Genomic DNA, 27,556 nt, shown 5'->3' on the forward strand with positions numbered 1-27,556 from the left:
ATAAAATGGACTATCAAATATTTGAAGTTGCTTGAAGCATTCAGAACCCTAGGAGTGTGAGTGTTGCTTGTTTTCTGCAAGTCCAAGGTGTGAGCAGAAGCCCTGAGACTGGTGTATGTGCATGTATGCGTGGCTTGCACGAGCAGAAGAGGCGTGCTGTGACAGGACACGCTACAACATGCTTCCCACGGGCAGGTCAGCCAAATTTGTGGTGGAGGCGGGGCAGAAGGAAGAGCACAGGTTGTTCTATGTTGATGTCAAACTGGGAGTCTGTTGTTTGCAGCAGACTTATGGGACGTCTTTAAATCACATGTAAACAGAGTTTCCAGCAGACCCAAAAGAGGCAAACCAAGGAAGATACAGAAAATAGCCCTTGGGACACTCAGATACGCTATGTGCTAAGCACTGTAATGGAGGTGTTACATTCAAGTAAAGGGAAGGAAATTTGGAGAACAACTACTCAAACAAAGTAAGAGTTTCTGGGAAGAATATGGACCTTTGCATGAAAAATTAAACCATAAAACTTGTCTGTCTGACTCTCTGAAGGCAGGAGAATGCAATCAAGGAATTCTGAGAAGAGAAATGATGGCTACCAAGAGGCTGTGTTTCCAGCTCAGAACCAAAGCTTCCCACGCTGCTGTAACAAAGTCCCACATAGTCACTTCCTCAGGGACATGGTGTGGTGGGGGCAAAGCTGTCTTATGTCTTGGACGTGGACAGCTCGGTTCTCGGCCAAGGTCACCCTACAAGGGCAAGCAGAAGCTTGAGATAATGGAGTGGAAAATAATATGGGTCTGAGAAATTTCATGCAAATTAAAATTAATAAAACGTATCTCACTGATGAGTCTCACGACTGTGTTCCAGATTACTGCACTTTCCGGAAAACATGTTGTTTTTTTTGCCCAAACAGCGTCCTCGAATTTGACTTCCTAACATATGCTCCAGCCTTTTTTTTATTTCCACCTGTCACATTCTCACTCAAAGAGTGCAGTCTTGCCACCCCTGAGAATGTTGCAATGAGTGATTCAGAAAGAGCGGGTTCCAAAAGAGACACCTGCAGAAGGTGTGGAGCTGCTGGTGTGTGTGGTTCCCCCAGGAAAGTGCTTTGAGGACAACAGCTGTTTCTTGGGTGCATTTCTCTGCAGCGTGGCTCTTAGATGGTTGTGTGGCCTTACTGTCACACCCATAGCGATGCCTTTAAGGCTTATGTAACTATATGTTTTCGTTCTTTTAATCCATCAGTGGAAAAGAGCAATGGAATGGAAGAGACTCTGATAATGTGCTGAAAGGATTGTTGTTAAGTTGTTAACTTATTTTTTAATCATTGACTAAAATGAGCAGTAGGGTATTAAGGCAAAAAGAAGAGATGGGGAAGGGAATTCATGTTCTTTTCTTTGATTAGAAAGGAAACAAAGTATGTCCCTTTCGGCATTGATAGAAAATGCCATTTTAACCTAGTCATCCCCCCAGTTCTTGTCGCCATCATTGGAAAAGGCTGTCTCACATGAGTTTGTCTCTCAGCTCTCTGAGAAAATATTCCACCCCTCTCCCTGTAAGAGCACCACCGATAGCACCAAAACCTTCCCGACAAATGAAAATAAAACTCAAGACTATAAAATTGGCTTTATTGTATTTGCTGTCATTTCACAGATTAGAGTGATTCCATGTATATATATAAAGAAAAGATGATGGAGATACAATAAAAACAGGAAACGGTTTGACAAACAGAGGTATGAATCTGTAGATTGTAAAAGTACATATTTAAAGCTGAGTTGTCAGAGCATGACGGGGCTCAGCAGTGACGGGGTACACACATATTGGTTAGTCTGAGATTTCTAATATGTCCCAAAGAGTAGCTCAACCTTAAGAAACACGTCACTATTATGCTAAAGCAAATTTAGGCTGAAGACTAGTTTAAAAATTGGAGGAAAACAAGAACACGCATCTGGTAGCATGGTTTAGTGATCAGATGGAGTGCTATATATAGCAAGGGAGTGAAGTGTGATGGAGATTTTGGTAAACGCACACCGCCAGGACTTACAAGTAGTGGGACTATTTGCTCGTAAAATCTGCATGTCACGTGGGATTTCCACCTTCATAACATTCCTGTGAATTTCATTAAGTCGTATTTTGGAGCGGGTCCTTTTGGAATGGAGATGACTGTTTACTAAAGCATTCTTTTTTGTAACTTACAATTCCATGACACCCTGCAGAAATAATTCTTCAAAAATAGATCCAAGTTGGCTGTCATCCTGATGACAGCCTTCCTCTCCTGATGGCTGTTTAATACTCTGTGTCAGCACACAAACACAGCTTCCTCTCATGATCTGGAAGTTTGTTTTTGTAAAAAGTCCCTGATACAGTCATACTTCCTGCAATGATTTGCTTTAATACAACATCCTTAGTCTTAAGATTTGATTGCAGATGAAAGAATATGGTTAAATTAGAGTAAATGAAAAACAATCATTCCTTTGAACTCCCCTCCAATCACATTCTTGGAAGCTCTTTACTTTTTCAGGAATATTAAGGACATTTGCAATAATAAGAATAATAAGCCAAGAGCTCACATTTATTAGCTCAGAATTAACTTCTGATTTTTTTTTAAGAGAATAGGTACTGTGTAATCTATTGTAGTAGCTCCATTGGAGTCTAATCTTAGGTGGTTTCTATCTTTAACTTGAATATTTTTGAGGGATGAAATTGGACATCTTATGTGGGTGGAAAGGCATGGATACTAGATAAGATTTTGGCCTTGAATAAAGATCATAGTTAAGTACTATCTCATAAGATGTGAGCTGCTAAACAAAAAAACTTGGTGATGGACTTTTAGGTTGATGCCTTCATCTTTGGTTTTGCCCATCCAGCGCTGGTTAGGAATACAAAACCACTGACCTGATTCTCTAACAGGGGTTGGGAATCAGGGCTTCTGTGCACCATGTATAGGAAGACTTGGAGCTGCAACCTTTCCATGGAGGACAGGCTCAAAGAGGTCGCCGCTCCAGGCTGCACAAAATGTACCAAAGTTCCCTGCATTTGGCTGAAATTTACTTGTACTAGATTTATGGCCTTTACCTCCCTTTGTGACATCTTTGGCATTTATACTCATGTCCGTTGGGCCCTTCGACTTCTACAGCCAATTCTTGTGATTTTATTAGGAATTAATTATCAACTCCAATCAACAGCTCTTTCTTCGTCTTTTCTTTTTACGCACTAGTAACATACTAAATGAAAAATAAGAATTCCTGTCCCCAGTTTTTAGGCATCTAAATGCTCACAAATTATTAATTCGGGTTGATTATTTTTAACCCGCAGGATTTACATGACTTGACAGAGTGGGCAGCAAAGAAGATGAACAGTCAACCAACCATATGTCAAGTTGCAAGGAAACAGAGCCTAACAGGAGAACTGACAGAGGATGAAGATGAAATCAAATGGGTAGAGCTTTATTTCTACCTCCTGTTTATTTTTCATTAAGTGGCTAGGAGAAGAACTTGGGGAAAAAGCTGGACAAAACCCATCAGTGTTTCTTAAAGGCTAGGAAAACGGCTACTCCTGGAATCCAGAAGAAAACGTTGACACAATCTGTTGTAATGCAAGAACGAATGACCAAATTCTCCCCTGCAAAGAAATTCTTTTCCACTAACAGAAGTCTTCTTATGTGGAAGTCTAGTTGACCAACTATTAGTTTTTATCTTTTACACATTTCTCACTGCCTTCCTTACTCTGAAGATAAAGACTTTGTTTCAGATTTCTTTTAGAAAATCAAAACAACACAACAATAAAAACAAAATCTACTGACAAACACTAATGCCTCAAGAAGTTAAGTAACTCCTTTATTCTTTAAAATTCCAATTAAATTCTAATTATACTGTTTCATTGCAAATTCTCACCCTGGAGATTTGAACTCTGTTCATAAAGCAGCTTACTCTGAGAGCAAATCTATTCATTACTGTTCACAGACCCAAGGACCAGTTGGTAGATCATTCTGATTAAAGATAAACTGAAATTCACAAAAGGCAAAATGTATGTACTCAATCAGTTAGAAGGGAAGTGTTAAGGTTTAGACCTTCAAGAGTAAGTCTTCCCAGCGGAAAAAAACTTAAGTGCACCTTAAGCCTATGCAAAGTCGAATGCTGGAAGTGGAGTACACACTACGGAACGTGGAAATCAAGACTTGAAATGCTAATCCCTTTCATTTAGAAGAAAATCCCATCCCAGAAAACTATGATAAAATAACTTGCATTCAAAACTAGTCATTTCAAATATTTCCCTGATAAAATCTAGCAAGAAGAAAAGCCCAGACTGAGAGACTAAAAGGTTTCTTTATGCAAATGGTTGGATGTCTGACCCTTTGACCACAGTGACCAAATATAGAACCAAGCCCAAGGATGAGGGGGATCCTTGCAAAGGAGCTACCATGCAAAGGCCTCGTGTCTTCCTAGCTTTGCTTTTCTCTTTTCTTCTTTCTCCAGATGGCGTATGAGTACTGAGGATCTAAGCAAGGGAGAAAGATTCATACTGGAGCAGGTGTCGTTTTTCATATGTCTTAACATTTTTTTTTATGGAAATGTAGTTAGTTCACAATGCTGTATTAATTTCTGGTGCACAGAATAGTGATTCAGTTGTGCATATATCCTTTTTATATGTCTTAATTGCATTTTGATGGGATTGAAATCAGTCAATTAAAATTGAAAGCTTGATTTAAAGAAAAATAAAACAAATGTTTAAATTCATTTAAATACCTGGTCCACTAACCAAAGACGGCTTGTGACTGTCAACGAGTAAATATTTGCTATGCTGTCTGGGGCCATTGGCTGCTGGGTACCAAGTAATTACAATATATTTTATTATTGAAATAAAACACGGCTTGCAGATTATACTGATTTGCTTGCTGCTTTTTGTGATTTCTCAAATAGAACACAACATTTTCAAATGGTCTCACTGAGATCTGATGCACTGGAAATGCTACAAAATGCAAACAAAAACTTTTTTGGGGGTCAAAACACCCTGTTAGTTTGACAATTCTTAGTTGGGTGTTAAGCATGAATCTGTTTCAGTCAGAGTCATGTCCAAATATAATCAAATAATTCTGCCACCTGAATCCTTTTGTTAGCACATTAACACAAGAGGATTTTGTACAAAGTAATAATAAGTAAGTGTGCCTGGAAAATGCTATTTTCAAACTGGACATAACTTTTGAGCTATTTATTGAATATTGTGTTATAATATGATTTAATGACCTGTACAAATATTGGATTTTAAGGCACTGCATATTTATTTTGTGTGTAGTGCAAGAGATCAGATGATCAAGTCTTCCAAATTTGGCCAAAATAAATATGCTAAATCAACACACAAAAAGATTTCTCAATCTTATGCTACATCTTTGCACGATATACAAGAATGCAAGATTCCTAAGCTTGATCACAGTCAAATCAGCACACCTCTAAATATTGTGAAAAAAAATTTAGTTGTGCAACAGAAAAACTGTAAACATGCCTGTGGCATTATTTTCCTATCATATTATACAATAAAAAAAAGGTTTAATAACTAAAAGAACTAATATCTATCTACACTAATTTGATTTTTTAAGAGAATGAAGATCTAAAACAATCTGCCATAAAATCATCAATAGAAAATAAAAACCTTCCTGAATAATTAAAGATAATAACCTCTTGTGCATTGAGATTGTTTCTTTAAACCTTTACAACTTAACCCCCATTATTCTTACACCTGCATTAAATGTTCAGTACCAGGTCAGAGGTCTTAGCCACATTTTCTGTTAGTGGAAGGACACTTGAAAACGTGTTAACATCATGATGTGACCAGATGTGCTGTAATGCAGAGCATCATTTCACTGATAATCGGAATCCAGATTCCTTGCCCCTTCTTCTCTGAGTCCCGATGTTCCGGTTCTTGTAGAACAAAATATAGTAAGCAAACTTGTTGAGGACTCGCTCTGTTAATCACAAAGGTCTTCATGGATGTTTCCGTCATTCGGGTTGAAGAGCCAGGGCACGCATCCCTCTGTGTGGGGGTTTGTGTGCAGGTCTGTAGGTACACATTTGTGGGCTCACGGGTACCTCTGCGTGGTGCCTACGCACTTACTTCCCGTTCTTCTGGAGTGAATACACAGATCTGTCCCGGTTTGAATGAAACGAAAACTCATCTTTTGCACCTTTAGCCAATCCATCCCATGTATTCTCTTTCCCAAAGAAATGCTGGGTGTCTGGCCCCTAAATTCAACCAAAGGCAAAATGTTACCTCTGTTAACACGGAGTTGTAAGAGATTTACTTAAATACTGAGGGCATCTTTTACATGATATCAGATTATGAAATTTTGTTCACGCTTCAAAGAGTCCTCTGCATTTCAATTCCTTATCCTCAGCTCCTCTTGTTCCTCACGGCCCCGACCAACCATATGAGCTTTCACATATGAGCAAGTTTCTGACTGTTATGCAGCTTAACTTTTCTCTCCTGTAATCAACAAACATGTACTTAGCATGAGAGGGACAGCCATTACTCCCAAGAGCATTATTTTGTTCTTGGAATGTCTGTGGCAGCTCCTTTGTGGACAAGGTATTCTAATGGATAAAGAATGAATGGCTGAAAGGAATATTGACCCATGATAATGAACTGGAGAAAGGACAGGTCTGTCCAGAGTCCCCTGGCTTCAGAAAGTTACTTTGAAAACATTGTCCAGAGTAGAGCTTTTCAAACTTCCATTTTTACATGAATCACTTAGGGGTCTTGTTAAGATGCAGAGCCTGATTCCCCAAGTCTGGGTGGGGCTAAGTGCCTAATAAACTCCTGAATGGTGCTGATGCTGCTGGTCTGCGAACCGCAGTTTGAAAAGGAAGAGTCTAGTATATTCCAACAAAAGCATGAGTGTGAGCCATCACATCAGCTCCATTTGCACGTGTTTTCATAACTGTTAATTCCTGATTCAATCAATTTCACTCTGTGTAATTAAAGTCACTGAAAAAGGTAAAAATGGAATTATTATATGTTGTGGGTGCAGAGTCCGTCTGCCCCTTTGTATGTATTATCAGATAGCCTCCATTATAAATCACATTTTCGCTGCTTGAAAAAAAGGGTTTGTTTTGAAACAAAGATATAAGTGGATACTGAACCACATTTCACCTCTCGGCTGGAACATCTTTGATACTTAGAATGAATAAATACCTTGTACTTTATATAGAAATGCCTTTCCTTTCCATATCAGCCTTGAGAAAGTTCTATCCACCCAGCAGGACATTGTTTCAATTGCCTTCCACTGAGTTCTTTGGGAGGCAGCCCCATTTTAGAAAATTTGAATTTGGGGAGTTGGTTTCAGACAAAGCGTTAAAAAGAAAGGAACCCTCTCAGACGTGGAAATGCTTGTTTTCCCTCCAGATCAAAGGAAAAGGTCTGTACGTCTGCACAGTTTTTCAGAGCATGTCCACACATTTTCCTTTTTGAGGTGACTTTTGCTTTTGCAGGGAGCCCAGACATGGAAGCAGCCTGGAGTTAAGCTGAGGGGACATCACTGCCATCAGACATTGCTCTGCTGCAGCAAAAGAGTCCTCAGTTCCCTTTCCCTCTGATCTTCCTGCCTGTACTTCTCCTCAAGTTTCTGCTTCTCAGAATCTGCACAGTAAGAGATGCAATTTGAGCTCTTCCGGATCTGTTCAAACTGACTGAAGTCAGCCACGTACTTGCCGTTTTTGGAGAGAGAAACCACAGGCACAAACTCAAAGCCCCAGTAGATCTCCTCCGGGATGTAAGATGTGCGGCTCTGGCAGACGGCGCTGGTGGACTCCACGGTGGCGTTGAGAAGGACCACAAGCTCAAACTCCTTCTCCTTGAGGTTCTGGGGGGTGAGGTCCCTCAGGGGGCTGGTCTCATCCAGCACGTGGTAGAAGGTCATGGGCAAGATGAGGAAGGGGCTCTCGGAAGAGGAGTCCACGTGGAATTTGACGGTGGCCTGGTTGAGGAGGATCCGCTCGCCCTCCTTGGTGACGTGGGTCTGCAGGAGCTTGCCCGAGAGCTGGCACTGAATCAGGAGGCTCTTCCTCATGTTGGCCACCTGGATCACCAAGCACAGCTTCCCATTGTGCTTGGTGATGACAGCGCAGTGGCTGAACTTGATGGTCTCCGCCCGCTTCTTGGGTCTCGCGATTTTGGCCAGGAAGGTGCCCGTGATGAAGATCTCAATCAAGGTCGTGATGACCAGCTGAGCCACCAGCAGGAAGATGGCGTGAGGGCATTCCTCCGTGATGGAGCGGACGCCGTAGCCGATGGTCGTCTGGGATTCCAGTGAAAAGAGGAATGCCCCCGTGAGGGAGTCCACTTTCATGATGCAGGGGGTGCGGTTTGAAGAGTGCCCACTGGGCTCTAGGTCCCCATGAATGAAGGCGATGGCATAGTAGATCACTCCAAAAAGGAACCAGGTCATCACGAAGGTGGCAGCAAACAGGGTGAGCTTGTATCTCCACTTCATGTCAATGACAGTGGTCCACAGGTCTTGGAGGTAAAGCAAGTATATGCCATCCACTTTGTCAATTCGCACGTTGCTGTGTCCACTCTTGGACATGACTCGGGGTCTGCTGGTCTTGAGGCCAGCTCCCATCGTGGGCTTCACCAGGGGAGGACTGGACATGCCAACATGGATGGCTTCCATTGTCGGACTCCTGGGACCACCTAAGGAAATGACAGACAAAGACTTTCCATTACTACTTTGGGTGGTAGAAAGTCCAGAAAATAGAAACAGGACACTCATGTGAAATAAGTATGAATGCACATGGACATTTACAAGAAAGAAGAATTCTGAAGGCAATACTAATCAACTTGTTCTTGGGGAAGGCAGTAGGGTGGCATAAAGAACAGAGACTCTGGAGACAAGCAAACCTGGGTTAAATGCTGACTCCACAACTTATCTGCTGTGTGACCCGGGGCCATCTATTTAACCTCTCTGGACCTCAGCTTCCTAATCTTTAAAATGGGAATAAAGCTCACTTTTCAGGGGTTTTGTGATGGTTAAATGAGATAATGGCCATAAAGTGTCAAAACAGAGCTTCATGCTCAAAAAAATGATGCTAATCTTCTCTTTGTGGTATCACACTCACAGGCATTTACCCCACAGGGTACTAGGAATATTTCTATATGTTCAGCTATCATGGATTTCCAGCAACAGAAAACTTAAGAATAAGTTGACTGAGCCTAGGGCCAGGACTGATGAAACTAAAGAGTGCCATCCATAAGATAATTCTTGACACAGCAATGGAGAACGTTAACACAAATTTTAAAATCTTGGATAGTAATAGTAAAAATTTTTTAAAAGCTACCCTTTTGCAAGATGTTTCCTGTATTAGCAATTCATTATTTTCCCTAATCCAATGAATAATTTGGAGTCCATGACCTTTCCTAGTTCTTGATTACAGTGGAAAAGATTAAGTTATCAAACACCCCCAAACAGAGTGACTAATTAAGCTTTGTTAATGGCTTGATTGATAGGCTGGTTATTCTTGGAAAAGTGTTACCAGCATACAATATTAGATGTGACATTTAGGAATGGCAAAAAAATTCTGCCTTACTTCTTTTGAGCTAAGTCGAACCAGCGTAGGAATCTATTTTAAAGAGCTAATGAACAAGTAAGTAAAAACAGGCATCTGACATTGTAGCAGAACAGACCTACCTAGAAGCAGCGCTCGGCTCCCACGCTGAGCCCCAGAGAGGGCTCTGCCTGCGTGAACAGTCAGGAGCAGGCTGGGGTCAGGCCATGCAGCATCTTATAGTGCCTGCCTGATGACTTAGCTCAAATAACCCCTACATTCCTTGGAAAAGATAATGTGAGTGATTACAGGGTAACTCAACCTGGTTGGTGTGTTTTTTTCCACCTCACTGGTATTTTTAAGAATAATAATAAAAGACATTCCCTCCTTTACAAAGGAACTGGTAGAAAGTGGTCTGTGATTCATGCAACAATCTTTGCTGTTAGAGCAGTGTTATCTCAGTAGAAGTTTTGGACATAATCCTCTGGGCAAATCCCTTCTAGGAATCTGAAACTGTATCCGTTAGAGGCTAACGATTTCTTGACAGTGCAGTGGATCTGTTGGGCTTTTTCATTTTCCTCTTACGTTAGTAAGAATGTGTCATTTACTGACCTCCCCTTGAAATGATTTTTTTTCCCCCTAGAGAGGAGAGTCACTTTTTCATTTTCATCACAAAGAAGGGCCATCAGTTATTTGGAATTCATTTTACTTGCTGAAGCCTATTTCATTTATTTGGGGATTCATTTAGAAGAAAAGTACAGGATATAATTTAGTGTGGGCTTTGTCAGACCCTCAGCAGGACTTCTTAGTAATCAGGAGGAAAGCAACCATGATGAAAGTTTGGAAACAAAAGCCCAAGTACGTAGTCAAGCTCAGAACACGGGCACTGCCAAAGTCAAATGCAGCTTATTGACAAGTAATTGCATGCACTTTAAAAAAAAAAAAAAAAAAAAAAGGAAAGGAACTGCCAGGGGAAAGTGCATGCCATTCAATCCATGGAAACAAAAACAGAGGATTAAGTTTTTGTATGTGAATGATGCACAAGTGTCCTGCGGCACCAGCAAAGCTCCAGGCTCAGCCTTCCGCCAGGTTCTGGAAAGCTTGGCTCTGCTTACATGAAGGCAGTGCAGTGACGCTTCTGCTTCAACCTCTTTCAAAGAGGCAACAAGCCAGGTTCGAGGTGAGCTGGATCTCTTCCCTGTTTCTGCTGAAAGCTCTTGTGCAGCATTTCTGCGCATCTAGTGTTGGCATCAAGGACACCAATGGCTATTGAAGATGGCGGTCGGAAGTGGGGGAATAAGACCCAGAGCCTCTCACGGGGGGCGGGGGCCTTGGGATGAGCATCTCTCTGTGGAAAGAGCTACTGGCGGACAGCACTCGAAGGGTAGCCGCCTACTCCCTCCCTCTCAACACCCTGTGCCCTCAGAGCTGTGAACGACCTGGTTACTCACTCAGCAGGTCAGGTGGCGTCTTCTTCAAGGCAAGTGGGACGTCCTCGCTCCCCTTCACCCGCCTGGCTACCCTGGGACTCTGCTACTGCCTGAAAGAGAGAGGGACACGTGGAGTTCACAGGTGTTGAGTAAGAAACTGACCCAGTGAAGTGATCCCGACTGATTCCCCCAGGGGCTGGGGCCCCGGCTTTCCCCTCCAGTCCCTGCAATCTGGCCTGGTGCCCAGAGGAGGAAAAGGCCCAGAGGCTGCTTCAGGAATGAGGTTGAAGCCCCAGCCACAGCCTTCCCTGTGGAATTCCCACCCTCTGGACGGAGCTCAGTAGTGAAACACCTTGGAAAGAGTGGGTTAACTCACCCCCACTGAGGCCCACTATCAACTGACCGGCAATCAAGGAGGCAGGAAGAGGAAGTTCAGGGGAAGTAAACAGTGACCACTGGGAGGGAAGCGTCTAGAATATTTTTACCGCCTGTGGAAATGCATTATTACTGTTGAGTCAGAGACCATTAGAGTTGAAAGGACCGTCAAATCCAAGGCATCTGACGCACATTTTTCAAACGAGGAGACCTAGGAGGTTGCAGTGACTTGTCTCCGTCACACAGAAGGTCCATGGCAGCAGGAAAGAGGTCCAAAGTCTTTGGAAGCTAGACCAGTGTTCTTGTCAGTACACCGCAAACCCCTCCTAAACCTCCAGAATTTAATGCAATCTGTTCTAAATCCAGTAGGTTCTTTTACATCCTACTTTTCTGAAATACTCCTTCCTAAACTCTGTCACTCTATCTATCTGTCTATCTATCTATCTATCTATCTATCTATCTATCTATCTATCTATCTATCCATCCATCTATTTTATCTATCTCCCCACATTTTTATCTGTCTTACACACAGAAGCATACATTCATCCACACTTCTCTTCTGATCCACCAATATTGTAAGTAATTACAACAATTTTCTTTTATCATTTAAGTTGTCTTGATTATCAACGCATATAACATCTTATTTACTAGACCCTCCCAGTGTGTTCACAGTATGTTTGGCAAATGACCTCTACATCATCGCTGTATCAAGACCCTTAATCTCCTTCTTTGCACCTGTTTTATCACTTACATTTCATTATATGCTGTTAATTTATAGTATCTTTCCTCAGCAGACTTCTTTACTTCATATAATTTTATGTTACTGCTTGAGATTTTTTCCCTTAGATTCTGCAAACCACTGGGCTTTACTTCTGAAATATTAAGGGACAAGAACAGTTTCCCAAAAGTGAAGGGTGGAAAGAAGAATAAAAGATATTTTCTTCTAATTTTCCCTCTCTTAATCCTGCAAATGAGCAATATTCCATACGAGCCATTAGTAGTTTTCTTTCGCCTCTGGAAATTGTGTTTATTTCTCCAGTTTTCATTATGTGATTCCTACAGGTGGGTTGGGACTAATTCTTAGAATGGCGATATCCTTATTGAAGTGAAGTCCTTGAAACTATTGCCTAGAGAGGTCAATGTTACTCTCTCCTGTTTCAAGCCAATGGCATACACGTGACATGAAGTCACTTAGCGCTTATGCCGCGTAACACTTGTTTTCTGGAGATAAAGGGAACACAGACACAAACACACTCTGGAAACAGAACTAAACAGTAGGCACACTGAAATAGACACTTGTCTGTATGAAAAACCACACTACCCGTGCTGGGGATAAAACAATGAAAGCAGAAAAGAAATGGAAAGGGAGTTCCCATCACCATCCTCAGGAGGGAAAAGTTCTGTCCAAGAAAGGAGAACGGAGGTCAAAGAAATCAGCCGCTGCGAGCTGGAGCGCACTGCCTTGTCAGAGGGAATCAGCCCATAAATGGCCAGAGAGCCCCTGGCCAGTTAGGAGAAATCTATGTGCAAATAATAAGCAAGAACAGAGTCAGGATAGAGCCAGAAATGCTCTGAAGCGGGAAGGATCCGAATAAATAACAACGACAGTAAGAAAATAGATTCAGATTAGTGAGAAGAATCATGAAGCTTCAGGTCACTAGTGACAATCTTCATCACCACACACAGGTAACCCGAGAGCACCGCGCACAAGCCAGTCTTCCACGTGCTTTCCACGTGTGAACGCCATGAGCTCTCCCGCCAGCCCTGAGAGACCAGTACCATCATCTCATCATCGTCCCCGTGAGGAGGAAACGGAGCCACAGAGAGATGACATGACCCACCCAAGTTCTCAACAGTGGGCGCGTGGCAGTGGTGTCCCTGAGAACCCCCGTGCCCACGCTCTCCACCGCCCTGACCAAGATGCTCAAACTCAAGCTGCGTCAGAACCACCTGGAAGGCTTGGAGTGTCTGACTCAGTAGGTTTGGGGTGGAGCCCAAAAACGTGCATGTCCAGAAAGTTCCCAGGTGATGCCCCTGCGCCAGGAACACACACTGAGAACCACCATGCTGCGATGCTGATGTCGGATCATATCAGCAGCTTAGCAGCTGTTCTTGCTTGATGAATGTCCTGCTCTCTCACCTCCCCTTAGCACTGGAAAATAACACTGTTGCAAGTAGACATGGAGAACATCTGTGTATTACTTTTCAGAAACATCTGGTCTCCACCATCCTTCTAGGTAAATGACTGCCAATGACAGTGGCCGAAGACTAAGTACTAATTTTTCTTCAGTAGATACAAAGTATGTAATTACCTGCTGTAATATTTATCAAAAATGAATTGGTTTAATGGAGACTCACTGAAAAATACTTTATGAAAACTTAACAATAAAAGATCGTGTCCATGTTTGCACTTATGTGCAAACATTAAACCTTTCGATGAGGAGTTAAGACTACAGATATCTCCACTGATAGGTCTCCTTATTCTTTTTTTCAATTTTTTTTTTCTTTTTTTCAATTGAAATATAGTCAGTTTACAATGCTGTATCAGCTTCTGATCTACAGCATAATGTTTCAGTCAATATACAATAAGCATTAACTTTTTAAAGCAGCAATATATGGTGAATCTGATCAAAACTGTAACATATTATTTATATGTATTATATAAATGTCATAGAAATATTATGTTATAAGATATGTAAACATTATATATTATAAAATTTATGTTATATAACATTCACAGTAAATATATAGATATTATGATACATTATTTATATGATACTGAGTCTATATTATAAAATAATATAAATAATTCTAGTGGAAATATTAGCCAAAATTAAGCACAGACGAATCTTTAGTTTCACAATAGACTTTTACCCACTTTTACTAGCCAACCTGTGTTTATAGGGTATCTAACTCTCAACATTGAGATAATCCAGCTAACTTCCATATGATGCTTGGTTACTAAAAAAAAAAATGTATGACTTAAGAATATTTTCTTTCCCTCTAGTTAGTACAATACTGAGAACTTCTAAAAACTTAAGAGCTCTGTTGAGTCAAATTAGAGAAGTTTTCAGTTTGCATGTCCTTGGAAAATCTTGTGTGTTCCATGGTGGGCTAACACATAGAAAAATAATTTTAAAAAGTGGGGGGCAGCAGCTCCCCAAACCTGGAGTTTCTCAACCAGGCCCCAGGTGATGTCATTCCACGTACCTTCAAATGGAGCAGTGAGGCCTGGACGAACGAAACCCAAATCCAACCACAACTCTGGGCTTCCAGACTAAAATTAGAACGTGAGGGACTCTGACTTTAAAGCTCTGGCCAAACAGCTTCCTGTTTGTAAGAAAAGTCGCTTGAAAAGCTTTCTTGGATGTCAAATATTTCTGACAAAACAGGTTTTACTGATGATCTCTCTCTTTGCTGCAAATCCAAAGTACCTGGATGACATTTCGCTTGAAGGGTACACGGGTTTAAACATTAAGTAGAAAAAAGTGCTTGACAAGAATGTATTTGGGGTTGACTGAACTCAAAAGGTTGAAAAATGATGGAAAATAAACTCAGTGAGGCTTAGCTCTCCTTCCTTTGGATCCTGTGACTGGGGCCACACGCACACGCGCCGGGGCCTTTGGCTTTGGCCTTGCGCCATCCTCCACCTCGCTCTTCATAGCAGTCTCGGATTCGCTTCAACGGCTGTGTTCCCTGTTCTTAATCCAGTTCTTGACTCCATCAGTGTCAGCTGAGGACACAACGGCTTTGCCCAGGCGGCCTCAGAAGCAGCCATGTTCACTGGAGGAGAACAAGGTGGCCAAGGCTGACTCTCAGTGGATTCCAAAGGGTGGCCCTTTGGTTTTATCTGCTGGAGAAATCACTCTTTCCATCTGCAAACCCACGTTATGTCTCAGGTCACTGAGGGCTGAGGATGGCTAGAAGGAGGGGCAGCTTCTGGGAGGCTGTGGATTGGGATATTCTTCCCCTTGAGAAATGAGAGGCTCTGACGGGAAGCACCAGTCAAGTCGGGCCAGTTCACAGCCTAGTGTCCTCTTTCCTAATGTTTTGAAGATATGAACTTGGAACCCCGTTGGTAGAGCCGTGGTCATTTGTGGTTGTTGTGGTTGGCTGTTGCTTCCACTTGCTAGCTGCCCCTTCTCTGCTGGATCCCTCCAAAAGAATCCTTCCCTGGGCTTGTCCCTGCCAGGGAGTATGTTTCCACCCTTTTGTGTCAGATGCGGTCATGTGACTGCTTCAGCCAATGAAGTGTGAGCCGCAGTAACTCAAGCCTCACCTGCACAAAGGTGTGAGAATGGCTCGATTCTGCCACTGATCTCGGGTGAGGCTAGATAGGGCTGTTCCTTCCTTTGGATGGTGGGAGGAGGGAGACACTTGGAGCTAAGCTACAGCTGAGCCAAAGCTGACTTGTAACACGGGTGAGGGAAAAAACCCTTGTTGCCATGTTGAATTCTTGGAATTGTTTGTTACGAGGCAAAACCTAGTGAAAGTCTGACTGCAGGGATGGTTTTACTACATCCTTTTGTATGTTAGGATTACCTGCTTGATCTCAAAGGTACTGTATTTACATTACTGTATATAAAATAGATAAACAACAAGGACCCACTGTATAGCACAGGGAACTATATTCAACTTCTTGTAATGTGCCATAATGGAAGAGAAACTGAAAAAATATAAATGTGTGTATATATACAGTTATATATATATCTATCTCTCTATATATATATATCGCTTTGCTGTACATTGAAACTGACATTCTAAATCAACTACATTTCAATAAAAAAATAAGTTAAAAAAAGCTACTGTATTTAAAGAAAATCTGCAAAGTTTTGAAATATCTCTTAATGTAAACTGCAAATGTTGGTCTACGGCTAAACCCTGAATAGAACAAGAAATACAAATCTAACAAGATTTCAGTGGGAAGAAAGACTTGCCTGATCCCTCAGAACAGCATAGAAAAGGTGAGTAATTCTTCTCATGGACTTACTTCTAAATTAGTCCTTACATTTATCATGATAACTTTGCAGGGCAAGATTTAAGGACCTCAGATTCTGTCACTCTTACTTCTGTGGAGCAAGAAGTCCTTGGTTAAGGATCTGGTGGCCTCATGACCTGTGATGGCAAACACACCAGGCGAATGTCGATGACGTCATTGTCACTGATAACCTTCATTTGGGATGGGGGTACTTCAAAGGGACCAGGCACCTTTCAAAGCAATTACAGAGGGTATTTTATTTAACCCTTCTCTTTACCTTGTGAAGAAAGTAACTTCTTGGCTTTCTGAGTGAGGAAACTAAGCTTAGACTAGGTAAGTTACCCATGTTTGTAAAGTTAGTACACGGAGGACCTCGCTGGCAAACCAGATCTGTCTGCCCCCATCCCTGTGCACCTCTGTCCTCAAAACTAACTCATGGGGAGCATCTCTTCCAATGACATGGTGCAATGCAGCATAGAACAGGTTTCCTGCTCATTACGTGTTAGTAGCCCCTATGGAATAAATAGCTGTAATGTATTTATCGCTTATCCTGTGTCAGACCTTATACGAGGTGCTGTATGTTAACTTAACTCTCACTTTGATTCCGAAAGAGGAGTTACTACTATTATTCCTGTATTCCAAGTAAGGAAACTGATGCGCCATAAGGTCTGTTTGAGTCTGTAGTCCTTGCTTCTCACCTCTACAACGCAAGTTCTCCAACGTCAGTGAGTGTCAGAATATTTGGAAGTCTTGAGACACACATGGCCCCACCCAGGGTCTCTGATTCAGTGCGTCTAGAACAGAGCCCAGGAATCTGCACTTCTAGTAAGTCCCCAAGTGATGCTGACGCTGCAGGTCTTGAGACCACACTCTGAGAGCATCGTCCACGCTGTTCACCACTTAGAGTTACACGGAGCGTGTGGGAAATTCACAAGCATGCCAACTGGGTTACCTGAAAGTTCAGTCTCATTGCTTTCAAACAAAGGAATGGATCCCTTGGTGTGACAAGGAAGAGCAAGTCAACGGGGTTAAATATACAAAGATGGCAGCCACTGGGTGAGTTTCCAGCTACCTGGGAAGAGTGTCCCAGGAGAATCGCAGTTCAGGTGAACTGTCTTGGGGTGGGGGAGGGGGAGGGAATGAGAATTTCTGGGCAAAGGAAAGCAATTAGTTTAAAAGCGTTCTTCTCTGGGCAGTGGGTATCATCCCAGAGTGGATTTCAGGATTCACTGGCTGAGAACGTCAGAGGCCCGAGGAAAGACCCCGGCTTTTAGAGCCAAGAGAGCTGAAGCCAGAAGGACTTTAGCGGTCTTCTTGCTCAGCCTCCAGTGTGGTTACAGATGTTCCACAAATGAAGCAATTTGTGGTCAGGCAATTTGGGGAAGCTTTGCCTACCGAACCTCCAAACAACCCGCTGTCTCCACCCACTGGAGACTCACACTGCACGCTAGCCCATCACGGGGTCTGAGAAGTTCTATGGCAGAGAAGCACGCTTAACTCGGTAAATCTGGCATTTACCCGACACCTGGGAGCACTCCGGGGCGGGCTCATCGGGCTTAAACCTAGAACTTTACATCTGGAGAAAAAAGAGGGTCAAGAAAGTTTGAGTAATTTGCTCAAGGCCACTGAGCCAGTGGCAGGAGCAGGGCTGGAAACAAGCCTTTGTGAGTCTTAGTCCACTTGTTGGGCAGGTCTCTTTCTCTCTTTGTGGTCAGGAAATATCTTGAGATGAGCTATGTATCTCGCTGGACCCTGAAGACAGGGCAGCAGAGACAGGGAGGACCACGGCATCAAAATTGCTTAGCGATGTTCACCAGAAATGCCCGCTCTCAGGTACCATACTCCAGCCGCTGCATCAGGAGTGTCTTAAATTAGAACATCCAAATTCTGAAAGGATTATGTGGCTAGAGGTTGTCAGTGATGGCTCAGAGAACCAGCAAGGTCTATCTTTTGCTTTATTATACACTGGAAAAGCAACAAGTACTTCTTCCAAGACAAATCCCACATTTTTACATTGCATGTGAGCATCAGATGATCCAATTTGCCTCTGTGGTCGAATATTTAGCCTTTTCCCCTATGTTTCCATTCCATTATTATTGTATCAAATTCCATAAGTAACTAAAAAATCCTTTTCCACCTCTAAATGCGGTTTGCATAGTGATACCCTTTACTCCTCAATGCAGAATCTTAAAAATTTTTTTTTTTTTACTTTCCGGAGAACATCAACCTTTCTCTTGGCAAAGACAAGTTTAAACAGATACAGGGTTCACCAGGAGACTCATTTTCCATTTGCCATGGCGAAGAATCTGAACTCTGGAGAAAGGTATCATTTGCTGAATATTTTTGTAAAGACAGTTTAATTTCAGGCCCTTTATTTGGGAGCGAGCTGGCTAACCCAAATAAAACATTATCCATCTGTCTGTTGTTATGAGTGACCAGCTTCAGCTGAACGTTATTACTTAATAACAGCTAACTTTCCTATAGAGTAAGAATGTGCAACAGCTAAAAAGCAAATGGAAATTTCCTCTGGTTTACCACCCTCGGTCTCTCTGTGCTCCAACATGTGACGAACTCGGGTAATAAGCATATTCTCCCCTCTAATCACAACGTGGCTTGGACATGCATTGTTGTAAGATGACTGGAAAAACAGGAAAATTTATGTCTGGGGAGAAAAAAAAACAAGGCGTATTGTATTGCGTTAGCCTCCCTAACGCACTGCCCCCAGTTTTCTCTTCAGGGAAGAGATTTAACTAGCTCATGGAATCTTACTGACTCTTCTTGTCTGGGTTCGTTCAAATATAAAACAGAGAAGATGCCCCCCGCCCCTCCGATGGCCCCGTTCAGATAAAGAGATGAAAACGCAGAGCCATTGGGTTGGTCTGGTCGGAACCCGGAGCCCGGAGTAAGTCGGAATGGAAGGCATCTGGTTCTGCAGATGGTACTTGTCGAAAAATAAGCGTTTGTGTATTCTACTTAATGAAACTTCAAACTGGGCACAGTCAGAACATTAAAAGAAGAAGAAGAAAAAAAAGAAAGCAAGCAGGAAAGTTTGTTTTCTCAAACCCCCATCTCTGTACTTAAAAAGTTGCTTGAGACTAGATCACCACATTTTTACAATACATTGTTATATAATTTGCAACATTTAGATTGATTTCCCACTAAATAAATTCCTCACTAAGACATTGAACCCACGACCTGTGAGCACTCACATCAGCCCTTTTCTGCCTCACATTTATTACATTTTTTTCCTAAGATGAAGGCATAGGAATATAGAAAGAGTATCACTTTATAAATATACGTACCAATTACAGCCTGGTTTATTTTTCTGGCTTCATGCTGAATACTTTTTCTTCTATTTAAGATAAATTTGGTTTCTATCAACTGGTGATTCATGGGCTTGGGTGTGATTCACCTGGATGAGGGTAAAATTCTTCCCCTTGGTGATTTCTAGGCTCCTCATTTTCAAGATTAGAATCTCATCCCAGACAGAGGAAATTATGACTTTCACTTTATGGGAACCAAGTTATTCAACAATGGGATGGGTGTCAAAAGGTTTTGAAATTCAGTTTCACTATCAGTCTAAACTTCGACCACATTTCTCTGATATAGAAACTGGGTATCACGGGATCTCAGGGGGACACCGTTAATACCAAAATTCTTGGATTGCGGTCAATTTACATTAAGGACTGGTAATATTTCTGCTTGTCCCAAAGTTGAAAACACAGGTGTTTGTGATCATTGTGTGATAATATGAAAATTTCAAATTTCAAAATACCTTCACATTTAATCAATGTCTGAGACCTTTGGCAGTTAACTAATCTCCAGTATAAGAAATCACATTCTAACCACCTGTAGTTAATTAGTTGGGGACATTAGCTCAGTTTTGGTGTTTTTAGGGTTGCCAGGTAAAATACATGACGCTGAGTCAAAACTGAATTTCAAGTGACAACAAGTAATTTTTAGTTTAAGTATGACTCATACAGGACTTGATATATACTTATACTCAAAATTATTCATTATTTATTTGAAATCCATACGTAGGTACTATGTGGATATAGTACAAAGGCACCCCATATTTTTATTTGCTAAATCTGGCATTCCCAAGGAGGAGCAAATCTATGCTCAAGAGTAGCTCAGAAGGTCAAAAATTTCAAAGACTGGTTTTAACGTACAGAGAATTTTCTTAGAAGAACAGCAACCCAGATTTCCCCAGTACTAGGAATCCAGGAAATAAATCTAACCATTGTGCAATGGGAGTGCAGCTTTTTCACTCATGTTGCACTGGAAAGTGTCAGGAAGTCTAGTAAGTCTAGGCTCATTCTTAATATTTTAGCTCGGGGATTCTTAATCATTTTTGTGTTATTGTCCTTTTTGGCAGACAGGTAAGATTTATGAGTGTTTAAACGTGTTTCAATAGATACAAATAAAATAAATATGATTGCAGAGACAAAAATATTCAAATGCACTCATTACAATATTTTAAAAACAAAATGGTACTTCTTTTTCAAGTTTTAGTTAATAAGAACTCGCTTTTTGAAGGAGTAGTGAGCAGAAATGTTATTTCAAGATCTCTGGATGGTAGCTCACGGCGAAAAAAATGTGACAATGAATATATGTATGTTCATGTATAACTGAAAAATTGTGCTCTACACTGGAATTTGACACAGCATTGTAAAATGACTATAACTCAACAACAAAAAAAAAGTTAAAAAAAAAAAAAAGGTCTCTGAAGCCACTGCATGTTGAAACACTGGGCTTTCCACTATGACAAAGTCACAACCGGGGCTGAAATGATTGTGGTATGTGATATATTCATAGTAAAACAAAAAGCCTAACTTTTAGTTAGAGGTGATTGAGAATAAACTGTTCCTCTTCCCCCACCTCCCTCCACCCCTCCCCACCATCCTAGGTCATGGTCACTCCTGAATTCTGCCTCTAATCTCTCCAGGCTCCATGGACCTGGATGTAACCCTTGCTGTGAGTGAGGCTTCCCCACGCAGCAAATCTGATTATGTCACAGAAATCAGGCCCAACTACTGAATCCTTAATTGATTTCCCTACCAACACTCTTGCCATGGTAAACAATTAGCCTCTCAAATAGATGCTGTTTTCTTGTGGAAGAAGAGTTGGGACACTTAACAGTTGACTCCTTTTCCAGTAAGACATCCCTGCACGCACTAGTGGTGGCGGTGACCACCATCTGGTTGGTTAGCAAGTAATCTGAGCAGCGACAATACCAGCAGGGAGACGTTCCAGCACCTCCCACCCTGGAAGTAATGGTACAGCTTCTCACAGGGAAACAGAGGAGGAACTGCTGCTCGGGGAGATATGCAATTCACGTGCTGCGTTTCTCAGAACTCGGAAGCTGGATTTTCACAGTTAATATGCTATTCAGTTGCATGCAACTTTAGATTCCCGTGATTTCATCATAACTCTAACCCAGAAGCAAAGAAAGCTTACTCATCTAAAGGGTAGTAATTCGGACAGTTCACAAATCCTCCAGCAGCCTCCACGGCTGACGGGATAAATCCCAAACACCTTTGCAAAGCAACAGGCTCTCCTAAGCCCTGGCTCTGCCTCCCTCTTCATCTTGGTGCCTGCAGGACTTGGTCTGGGTGTGAACTTGCCCTTTCCCGACAGCTCAACGCGTCCTTGGCTCCATGAATGGGCAGCAGCTCCTTCCTCAGGGGCTCGTCCTGAGCTTTGCTGCTCCGTGAACTCCCTCTTGCTTCAAAGGTCAGGTTGAATATTACCTCCTCTGTACTTAAAAAAAAAAAAAAAGCACTTCTTCAGAGGCAGCGTCGTGTAAAGGTTAAGAGGACAGGGCCCTGCTTCTGTTAAAAGTTGCTGTGTGACTTTGAACAACTTACTTAACCCCTCTGAGATTCAGTTTCTGCATCTGCAGACTAGCCTTAATAATCATGCCCATTTGTGATAGGACTGTGCGAGGTTAAAATACAAAAAGTGCCATGAAACTCTGCCTGTTCACTCTTACTATTGTGTAAGAGTTAGCTGTTATCATTGTAAGTTTCCAATAAACAAAACACACAAAATAAGACTTACCCAAAGGAAATTACATTGACCACAATAACAAAAAATTCTCAGGTCAATAAGAATCCTTGTCACCTGAACAGTAACATTTATAAATATACAATTTAAAAAAAACTTAAAAGGTAAAAATACTTGAAACTATTTCCATATTTTTTTGATCCTTTGTACACCAATTTCTTGAGCACTTGCTATGTGCCAAACACTGTGCAGGCCTCTGGAGATCCAACAGGGAAGAAGACTGACTTGATCTGTGCTTTCATGGAGTTCACAACAGAGCAGGGAAGGGAGGTATTAAATGAATCATTAGGTGAGTTATTTCAAGACATTTGTGGGGAAAACTAGGGAGAAAGTGAAGGATGGATGAGGGACTAGAGCATGGGGTGTATAATATGTCCTAGCCTGGAGGTCCAGGAGGGCTTCCCTGGGGAGGTGGCATGAAGGTGAGGACAAAGGAGGAGGAGTACTTGGCAGATGAGGAGGCAGGCTGGGAGGGAGGTGGGCCGAGGGCCACAGGGCATTTGTAAACGCCTGGAGCTTGCACCTTCCAGGAAGTGAGGAAGGGTGCTGAGAAGGGGAGGGTGGAGCGGGGTGAAGCAGGAGCATTGGGCTGAGCCCTGCCGTGCAGGGCTCAGTGGGTGGGCCCTTTGAAGACCGTGGCCTTCATCCTAGATGAACAAGAAGCATCTCAGGGTTTCCACCAAGGAAGAGATAGGATCAGACTTGCTTTTTAAAGCCATCACTGGTGACATGACCTGGGGAGTGGATTGGCAAGAGGCAAGCGTGGATGCTGAAGTCTGGTTTTTTGGTGCTTTCAGTAATCTGAGCTAAAACTGCCCATATGCATGGACAAGGATAGTGCCAGCTGACGGAGAGAAGTGGGGGCTCTGGGTTACATGCTCCTGATGGAACCAATAGGCATCTCTGACAGGTGGTTTAGGACGAGGATGGGGGTACAGACAGGTCTCCAAGAGGACTCCTGACTTTCTGGCATGAAAAAGAGGTGGATGGGATGTGGGTATTGTGACTCAGGGGACATCAGATCTTCCTCTGTAATTTAAAAATCACTCATGTGTTATTAGATACCCGTGTTGTTTGAATGTTTTGGTATTTTATCAGTCTGGAGCTCACTCTGGTACATAATACGGAAGGGGGGGTCCAGCCTCGGGTGGGGAGGTTTGCGGGAGGGGCTTGGGGCTGCTGGGTCACACCTAAGCAGAGATGCAGACGGGAGTTTGTGTGGATGGGCCTGATGTTCAAAAGAGAAACCTGGGCAGGAGGGACACCGTTACTGTGGAATTCGAAGCAGGTAAGTGGATGAGGTTCTTCTAGACATAGGGTGTGGGAGCAGCAGTCCCAGACTGAGTCTGGGGCAGCCCCGGGGCCAGGGAGAGCAAGAAGGAGCCAGGGGGGCAAGACACACTGATTTCACTGATCAAATAACCCAAGGTTTTGAAAGACACGTCAACACTCTGTATCCACAAGCACACAGAGACGAATGGCTTCGTCCGTGACCTCGGGTAGAGTCATTTGGCATAACTTTTTTGGCAGCAATTTGACAATGCATACCCCCAACTTAAAACTATTTATTTATAATAAATAAATTTACCAAGTCTAAGAATTAATAAGAAATGTGCCTCAGAATTACGTCCAAGAGTGTTCTCTACATTGGCTATAATATTAAAACAGCCAAACCAACCTGGATTGCCAATAATATATAAATGATTTTAAATTTATAAAATATTTATTAGCTGAAATAGCATGTCGTCTTTAAAAGTCACGGCAAACACATTAAATTTTTAAAAAAGGCATTCAATAAATCTGAAGAGGTGGAGTCACTGTTCTGCTTTTTTCTTTTTAGATAAGATTCAAATGAAATGTCTCTAAAAGATTAACAGCAGTTATCTCTTCAAAGGAAAATAAAATTAGGAAGTTCTTTTTTCCTTTTAACCAGATTTTCCATTTTTATGCAGTTAATCTGAAAATTCAATTTCCCTAGCACAGATCATTCCCAAACATTCCAGATTTTACTGTAAATGAGAAGCACTTACTGTGTTCTACCGAGAAACTTTCCACACACTGTCGAGTCCAAACCGTATGAAATAATTTAGTCTCAGAGATGTTTCGGTTGTACCAATCCAAGAGCCTAGTGTTTAGTACGCGTTCAGAGTTGTTATTTCGTGTCAATTTAAATGATTTTACTTAATGGACTGAGTTAGAAGTTTGTACTTCACCCCAGAGGAATGCTGATAAAGCAGGTTTCTGGCCCAGTGTCTTCACTTAGGCAGGTCCCTTTACCCCAAATTACTTCTCTGTGCCCTGTGCTTGGTAAACTCCTATTTATCCCTTGAGGCCCAATTCAAATGTCCCCTCTTCCAACCTCCAGGGAGAGTTCCTCTTGCTCTGCTCTTCTGCCTTCTGCAAGTTGTCCACACCTCATGATAACACTTACATGTTGCTGGAATGATCTGTTTTGAAGCTTCTTTTTCCCCTTAAACCAAGCTCTGTTGGGGGTGGGGGGCAATCAGTTTGTCTTTTAACCCTAATGCCAACACAAGGCCTGCTACATGGTAGGGCCTTAATGTTTGGGGAAGGAGCAGGGTGGGCAGAGATGCCCTTCCAGTGACCTCAAACCCATCCAGATTTAGTAACTAATGCAGCTCCTTTAAAGATATGGGATGTGATATTCTAGATCAAGGAGAGAAGCTAGTCCAAAGCTAGGTGAGAAACTAGGTCCTCTCAAGAACCTGCTGGGCATATGGCTTTACCTATAGGAGAAAGTTCAAGGTCACTGGTTGACTTCACTTAAAAAAGAAGCACTGCTTACAAATCACCAAGCAGTATTACAAAACAGTACTGCAGTCAGCAATCTTCGCCAGTGTTTGGCTTGTATCTGGAAACTTCCTTTACGAGAAGCATAGCTAGAAACCAAGGTCTTGACCACTCCTGATGGTCAAAGATCCTCTGGCGCTAATGTTAAGTGGAGGAGTGGGGTCAGGAGTTTCTGAGTAATAAGGGCTGACTACACACCCTCACCCCAGTGCGACCCTGATGTTGGAAGTCGGTGAGTTACAAATGCTCTCTGTCCAAAGGAAGAGAAGAAAGAAAACCACACACACATACAGCCCCCAATGACTATTTGTGAGTGAATATTTACACTCACATACACACACAATATCGACAAATAATAATAATAAAATGATTCTCTTAATTCACAAAGTCTACCCAGCAATTCCTGTTTGTGTGTTTCATACAACTTTGAAAAGACTGCTTTGACCCTATTTGAACCATACGCCTTAGCTTAACGACTGCGCTGGTTTACTATGCGATGGTGCTTGCAAGCATGTTTTCAAATATCTCACATCTTTCATACTGTGTAACTGGTGTCAACAAAAAGGGACAGATAACGGAATTGGAAAGACGCTTCCTCTGAATCTAGGTCCGTCACCCACACAAACATAACGCAGCCCAACAGGACACAGCCTCCAGCCTCCTGGACACCTAAGAGCACACGGTCAAGATTAACAATGACAGTGGAGACAAGAGAATGGAAGAGGAAGTACCAAGGGGCCTTTGAATTGGCCACTTGAAATGAGTTCGCCTCTGAATGTAGACCTGGTTGGCCAATTCTTAGTGGAGTATCTTGGATCTGTCTTCAGCCCTATTTTCAGCTGAGATATTCCATTTTCAGGGGGTTAAATTGGAAATGGGACCCTGGTTGAAAGGTCTGGGCATGGCTCTCTTGTTTGTTCTGTGTGCCATCTTTTGTTTCCTTTTGATCATTGGTAATTAAAGTCATGAGACGAGAGAGACCAAAACACCTGTCTTTGGATGTGGGGAGAGACAAGGTGTCTGGCTAAGGAGGATGCCTGGTATCGTGAAGCTAAGCTTCGGGGAACTGAATTGATGAGGGTGGAGAGGATCCTTAAGGAGGAAAGATATGACACTTTGCCTCCATTACTTTGGTGGCTTTGAGATGGCTCTTCTAGCTGTGGGAGTAAGTCCTCTGCCACCACCCATCAGAGTCACTAACAGCTTAGCCAGTGCGCACATTGCACCCATCACTTCCTTGACCCTTCATTTCAGACTGTGCTCCAGTCTTCTCCCAACTTCTCCCTACTTTTCTGGTCCTTTCTCAGTCTTATTTTAGACACCTCCTCTTCTGCCAGTTTTTTAAATGGTACTTTTCCCAAGTCCCCATACTCCAAACTATCTTCTTCTCATTACACACACTCCTGTACCCACTCCCAGGACTTGAGATGTTATCTTTATTGTTCAGGAAGCCTAGAGCTTACATCTCCACCCCAGGACTCTCTCGTCACTGCAAGAACATCAGTAAAGCCAATGAATGGTTTATGGTGTCCCATTTGATGGCCCACAGCTTTGCTTCATTATCCACTGCCCAGGTCAACTGTCCTCCTCCTGTTGACCCTCAGGCACTGAAAGATACTGAATACCCCTAGTTTACCTCAATATCCCTTAAAGCGGGCCCCTCTCCCTTCCCACTACCACTGACTTGGCTTAGATGCATGTGCTCGCTTCGGTGACTGCAGCAAGTCATCCTCCCTCTAAAGCACCCCTCGCCCTGCAGCCTCAGTGATGTCTGTAAAGCATGGCTCAGCTGCCCAGCCCCGGGACCCCACTACGTACAAACCAAAGCCTCAGCTCCTGACCTCACCTCCTGAACACGGCATGTGGGACCTTCAGGAACTGGCCCCACCTACCTTTTGGCCTTGGCATGAGCCTCTGTAGCCTGCTACCTGCTGAATGAGGTGCAGTGGCCCAAGTGTGTTGGTCCTCTATTGATTGATTCAGTGCATTGAAACATGCCAGGCTGTGCTGGAAGGTCCTCTTCCTCTTCACCAGCTTCCTCATCTCTGTCTTTTGAGATGTGGCCCATTCTAGGTAGGTTCTTTCTCTACCTGTTCTCATGGGCTGGAAGCTCTCCCTGCGTGCTCCCCTGTGCTTCTGTCTCCCAGAATATTTATCTCAGTGTAGCAGAATTACCAGTTTACTTGTATATCCTTAATTGCCTTAACAATTATCAGACTAACAGCTATTGTGAGTGGAGAATATATGTGATCAGCACCATGCTGGCTGTTCGGATACTATGACTCCAGATTTCAGAGCAACTCTGGGAAAACTTTGGTAAAAATAAGTAAATGGAGGCTCAGATAAGTTGGAGAGTTTGCCTG

General features: G+C 42.6%; 1 protein-coding gene across 17 annotated transcripts in view; it reads right to left on the reverse strand.

The window, feature by feature from the left end:
- Positions 1–1,608: 1,608 nt before the first annotated feature.
- KCNJ15 (potassium inwardly rectifying channel subfamily J member 15) overlaps positions 1,609–27,556 on the reverse strand; it is a 47,213-nt gene continuing 21,265 nt past the window's right edge. For 5 of the 17 annotated variants that reach the window (XM_074354872.1, XM_074354847.1, XM_074354801.1 and 2 more), the window contains 3 exons: positions 14,546–22,076; positions 10,982–11,070; positions 1,609–8,679 (listed from right to left, as the gene is read on the reverse strand). In XM_074354872.1, coding sequence (XP_074210973.1) covers positions 7,532–8,659 — 1,128 coding nt within the window. In that variant the 5' untranslated portion in view covers positions 8,660–8,679; positions 10,982–11,070; positions 14,546–22,076 and the 3' untranslated portion in view covers positions 1,609–7,531. Of the gene's footprint in view, positions 8,680–10,969; positions 11,071–14,545; positions 22,077–24,412; positions 27,519–27,556 lie in introns of those variants that run through there. The other 12 variants (XM_010970255.3, XM_045506815.2, XM_010970253.3 and 9 more) reach the window with 10 other exon arrangements.

This window comes from Camelus bactrianus, chromosome 1 (assembly GCF_048773025.1).
Source record: "Camelus bactrianus isolate YW-2024 breed Bactrian camel chromosome 1, ASM4877302v1, whole genome shotgun sequence".
NCBI classification, from domain to species: Eukaryota; Metazoa; Chordata; class Mammalia; order Artiodactyla; family Camelidae; genus Camelus; species Camelus bactrianus.